Consider the following 5,064-nt stretch of genomic DNA (forward strand, 5'->3'; position numbering starts at 1 on the left):
TTTTTTTTTTGAGATGGAGTTTCGCTCTTGTTGCCTGGGCTGGAGTGAAATGGCGTGATCTCGGCTCACCGCAACCTCCACCTCCTGGGTTCATGCGATTCGCCTGCCTCAGCCTTTCAAGTAGCTGGGATTACAGGCATGTGCCACCACACCTGGTTAATGTTGTATTTTTAGTAGAGATGGGGTTTCACCATGTTGGTCAGGCTGGTCTTGAACTCCCAACCTCAGGTTATCCGCCTGCCTCGGCCTCCCAAAGTGCTGGGATTACAGGCGTGAGCCACCGCGCCCAGCCCTCCGCTCCCTAGTTTTAAAGAAAGCTACTGGTCTGTAGAATCCTCACATCTGGAATCCTTCTGTCCACATGATGCTGGAAGGCTGCTTGAGCCCCCCTGTGGAAGCGTAGGCAAAAGTGGCCAAGAGGAGGGCATTTCAGCAGCAGTTTTGGGGAGCCCACCTCATCTCGGTGGCTGCACTCCCCCTCCACTAACTGTGGAAACTGCAGGTGCCATGCTCTCTGCATCATTTGGAAACTCAGGAAGAGTTATGGTTTAGGAACTTCCAACTCATAAAAAATCTGTCCATATCCTATATATTATCTTTAAAAATTCCACAGTGCCCATGCTCTCCTTTTCTACCTCTCTTCCATGCCTTTTTCTCTCCTTTCCACGTCTGTCCCCGACCTGGAAAGAACACAGAAAGCCCCAAAGGCCTGGGTCTTGGTTGCGCCACGTGTTCGAGCTCGCTGTCCAGTGCTCTGGTCACTGCGCTGTGCTGTGTGATGACAAAGTTTCCCTTCGTGTTTTCTTTCCCTCCTTGAATCCAGAAGATGCTCCCTGGAGCCTGGCTGTGCTGGGCCTCCCTCCTGCTCCTGGCCAGGCCTGCCCAACCCTGCCCCATGGGTTGCGACTGCTTCGTCCAGGAGGTGTTCTGCTCCGATGACCTGGCCACCATCCCGCCGGACATCCCGCCACACGCCACAGACATCGTGTTTGTGGAGACCTTGTTCACCATGGTGGAAACCAGAGCCTTTGGTAGCAACCCTAACCTGTCCAAGGTGGTTTTCCTCAACACTCAGCTCCGCCACTTTGGGCCAGATGCCTTTGGGGGGCTGCCCAAGCTGGAGGACCTGGAGATCACAGGCAGCAGCTTCTCGAACCTCAGCGCCAACATCTTCTCCAACCTGACCTCGCTGCGCAAGTTCACCCTCAACTTCAACATGCTGGAGGCTCTGCCCGAGGGTCTCTTCCAGCACATGCCTGCCCTGGAGTCCCTCCACCTGCAGGGGAACTGGCTCCAGGCACTGCCCAGGAGGCTTTTCCAGCCTCTGACCCGTCTGAAGACGCTCAACCTGGCCCAGAACCTCCTGGCCCAGCTCCCTGAGGAGCTGTTCCACCCACTCACCAGCCTGCAGAGCCTGAAGCTGAGCAACAACGCACTCTCTGGCCTCCCCCAGGGCGTGTTTGGCAAACTGGGCAGCCTGCAGGAGCTCTTCCTGGACGGCAACAAGATCTCAGAGCTGCCCCTAGCGGTGTTCTCCCAGCTCTTCCGCCTGGAGCGGCTGTGGCTGCAGCACAACGTCATCACGCACCTGCCACTCCCGATCTTCTCTTCCCTGGGCAATCTGACCTTTCTGAGCCTGCAGGGGAACATGCTTCGAGTCCTGCCTGCTGGCCTCTTTGCCCACACCCCTCGCCTGGTTGGCCTGTCTCTGTCGCATAACCAGCTGGAGACTGTCGCTGAGGGTGCCTTTGCCCACCTGTCCAACCTGAGTTCCCTCGTGCTCTCACACAACACCATTGCCCACCTCCCAGCTGGCATCTTCAGGGACCTCCAGGAGCTGGTCAAGCTCTACCTGGGCAGCAACAACCTGACGGCTCTGCACCCAGCCCTCTTCCAGAACCTGTCCAAACTGGAGCTGCTCAGCCTGTCCAAGAACCAGCTGAGCACGCTTCCGGAGGGCATCTTCGAAGCCAACTACAACCTGTTCAACCTGGCCCTGCATGGTAACCCCTGGCAGTGTGACTGCCACCTGGCCTACCTCTTCAACTGGCTGCAGCAGTATACCGATCAGCTCCTGAACATCCAGGCCTACTGTGCCGGTCCTGCCTACCTCAAAGGCCAGGTGGTGCCCGCCTTGAAAGAGGAGCAGCTGGTGTGTCCCGTCACCCGGGACCGCTTGGGCTTCCGGGTCACGTGGCTGGACGACAGAAAGGCAGGCAGCAGCTGGGACCTGGCTGTGCAGGAAAGGGCAGCCCACAGCCAGTGCACCTACAGCAACCCCGAGGGCACCGTGGTGCTCGCCTGTGACCAGGCCTGGTGTCGCTGGCTGAACGTCCAGCTGTCTCCTCAGCAAGGATCCCCGGGACTGCGGTACAATGCTAGTCAGGAGTGGGACCTGAGGTCGAGCTGCGGCTCTCTGCGGGTCACGGTGTCTATTGAGGCTCGGGCAGCGGGGCCCTAGGAGCAGGGCATACAGGACCTGGGGCAGGTGGCCTCTGGGGCCTGACCAGGCGGCAGGTGGGGCGGAGAGGAGCTGAGTCTCTGAAGCCTTGGCTTCTTACGTGCAAGGCACAGGGTTACATCCCGAGGGGAGGGAGTGGAGTCTGGTCTCCACTAGCCAGTGCCTCCTCCTCCTCCTTCTCTTCCTGCATCGCTTTCCCCGGAGTGTGAGGCTAACAAGCCCATCCTAACGCTTTAAAGCACCCTGGAAAGCTGCACCACAGACTGGAGAATAAAATATCCTCAGCCTGACGCTTCCCCATTATTTAGCACCCGTCCGCTCCAGTCTACACCTTGAGGCCCATTCACTGCATCCCAGTGACACAAAGTGGAGGTCACTGCCTTCCATGCCCAGCGTCCGATTCACTTTATCTCCCTGGAATTGCGTTGTAGACTGGTGTAGACAAGAAAAGGGTGTGGTAGAAGCAGAGGTGACCAGAAAGCGTAGGGGCAGGGCTGCGATGGGTGCGGGAGACCCTGTGCTCAGCACCCACCTCCACGCTTCGCTCAGGAGAAACTGAGATGAAACGAACCTCGGGAAGGGAAACCGCAGACTCTGGGCTTTGTGACACAGAGCCGCCAGAGGGGAGGGTGGCATTGTCTGCTCAAGGCACACGCCGGTTGCTCCTAAATAGAGGGTGTGAGGTGTAGCGGCACAGGCTGGGCCACGCGGCAGCTTCACGCTCGCGGCATCTGGGTACAAGCTGCTCACTCACTGTTTTCCTTTGGTTTTGTTTGTTTTGTTTTGTTTTGTTTTTTAGGTGGAGTTTCGCTCTTGTCGCTCAGGCTGGAGTGCAGTGGCGTGATCTCGGCTCACTGCAATCTTTGCCTCCCAGGCTCAAACAATTCTGCCTCAGCCTCCCCAGGCTCAAACAATTCTCCTGCCTCAGCCTCCCAAGGAGCTGAGGTTACAGGCACATGCCACCATGCCTGGCTAATTTTTGTGTTTTTAGTAGAGACAGGGTTTCACCTTGTTGACCGGGCTGGTCTCGAACTCCTGACCTCAGGTGGTCCACCCACCTTGGCCTCCCAAAGGGCTGGAATTACAGGCGTGAGCCACTGCACCTGGGCTCTCGCCTAGTTTTGAAGACACTGCCCTCTTACCCAGCTCGGCCACCCCTGCAGCCCTCCTGTGCTGCCTCCTACAGCTTCATCTCAGGGTTCGCTGTCCTCCCACGTCCTGGGCAGTGTGGCATGCGCCCTTGTGTGGATGCCTCCTCTACCGCAATGAGCCCAGCTCTCCTCTTGGGCTCAGCTCTTTTCAGTCCCAGGCTGATAGCCCCTGCTCAGAGACCCGAGTCCTCCTGTTGACCACAGACACATCTAACAAGGCTCTGTCCCCAACTCCCCCACCCCCGCATTGACCAGCCCAGGAGCTGGGCGTCTTCTCTACTCGCTCCTCCCCCTCAGTCCTCAGGGCCGAGGACTCTGCCAACACTCAGGCTTTCAGCCTCTGCCTGCCTTTAGCCGCTCCTCCCCTTCTGCTCCCAGGTGCTCTGTAGCCCAGGCTGACCCGCTGCACAGCCCTCTACCTGGGTTCCAGCTGTATTGTGGGCTGGCCTGGGAGAAAGGATCGGGCGGGGCGGGAGAGGGGAACCGGATGTACAGTAGGTTCCCAGGAGTTCGTGGCCTCTGGGAGAGATCTGCCACATGGGAGGAAAACACAAGGCAGAAAGAGGTCAGGGCAGGCCAGCGCTGGGGAGTGGAGAGGGGCGAAGCTGCGGAATGCACCTGCTGTGAGAAAGGCTGCATTGGATCTTGGGTCTTTTTTTTTTTTTTTTTTTTTGAGATGGAGTTTCACTCATGTTACCCAGGCTGGAGTGCAATGGCGCGATCTCGGCTCACCGCAACCTCCGCCTCCTGGGTTCAGGCAATTCTCCTGCCTCAGCCTCCTGAGTAGCTGGGATTACAGACACGCGCCACCATGCCCAGCTAATTTTTTGTATTTTTAGTAGAGACGGGGTTTCACCATGTTGACCAGGATGGTCTCGATCTCTTGACCTTGTGATCCACCCGCCTCGGCCTCCCAAAGTGCTGGGATTACAGGCTTGAGCCACCGCGCCCGGCCGGATCTTGGGTCTTAAGGCGGACTCCAGGTAGAGCAGGGAACTTGCAGAGCAAGAAAAGCCTGAGCTAAGGGCTGGGCCGGGCAAGGAGGAGGGGTCAGGGCTGTGGAGGGGGATGGGGCGGAAGAGGTCATGCTGGAAGCCCAGGTGGAGCTGATTTTGCGGGGAGCCCTGGGCGGACAGAGGAGTGAGCATGCTTACAAAGGAGGCCCCAGGCCATTATTGAAGGTGGGGAGGAGGGACACGCTCCTGCCTGCGCTTCAGGCGGCTGGCCCAGTGAAATCCTGGGAGAGCAAGGCAGGGAACAGTGAGGGCTGTGGCCTGGTTTGAGACAAGAGCCTGGAGGGCAAGGGATGCCAAGGAAAGAGAATCAAAAAAGCTTCGGCAACACAATGGCACAGACATACGCGGAGGAACTGAAAGACCTAAGTGTGAATTACAGAAATGCAAATGAAAACGCCATAGATATTGCTCTACACCAACAGGTCTGCACAAATGA

The 5,064-nt window shown here is 57.8% G+C and overlaps 1 protein-coding gene across 3 annotated transcripts in view; it reads left to right on the forward strand.

Moving 5' to 3' along the window:
- The window catches only part of CPN2 (carboxypeptidase N subunit 2), a 10,836-nt gene extending 8,088 nt beyond the window's left edge, over positions 1 to 2,748 (forward strand). For 2 of the 3 annotated variants that reach the window (XM_032298221.1, XM_032298220.1), the window contains one exon: positions 824 to 2,748. In XM_032298221.1, coding sequence (XP_032154112.1) covers positions 827 to 2,461 — 1,635 coding nt within the window. In that variant the 5' untranslated portion in view covers positions 824 to 826 and the 3' untranslated portion in view covers positions 2,462 to 2,748. The remainder of the gene's footprint in view (positions 1 to 823) is intronic. The other variant, XM_032298223.1, reaches the window with a different exon arrangement.
- The last annotated feature ends 2,316 nt before the right edge of the window (positions 2,749 to 5,064 follow it).

This window comes from Sapajus apella, unplaced genomic scaffold (genome assembly GCF_009761245.1).
Source record: "Sapajus apella isolate SASKATOON/1434 unplaced genomic scaffold, GSC_monkey_1.0 scaffold38, whole genome shotgun sequence".
In the NCBI taxonomy this organism is placed as follows: domain Eukaryota; kingdom Metazoa; phylum Chordata; class Mammalia; order Primates; family Cebidae; genus Sapajus; species Sapajus apella.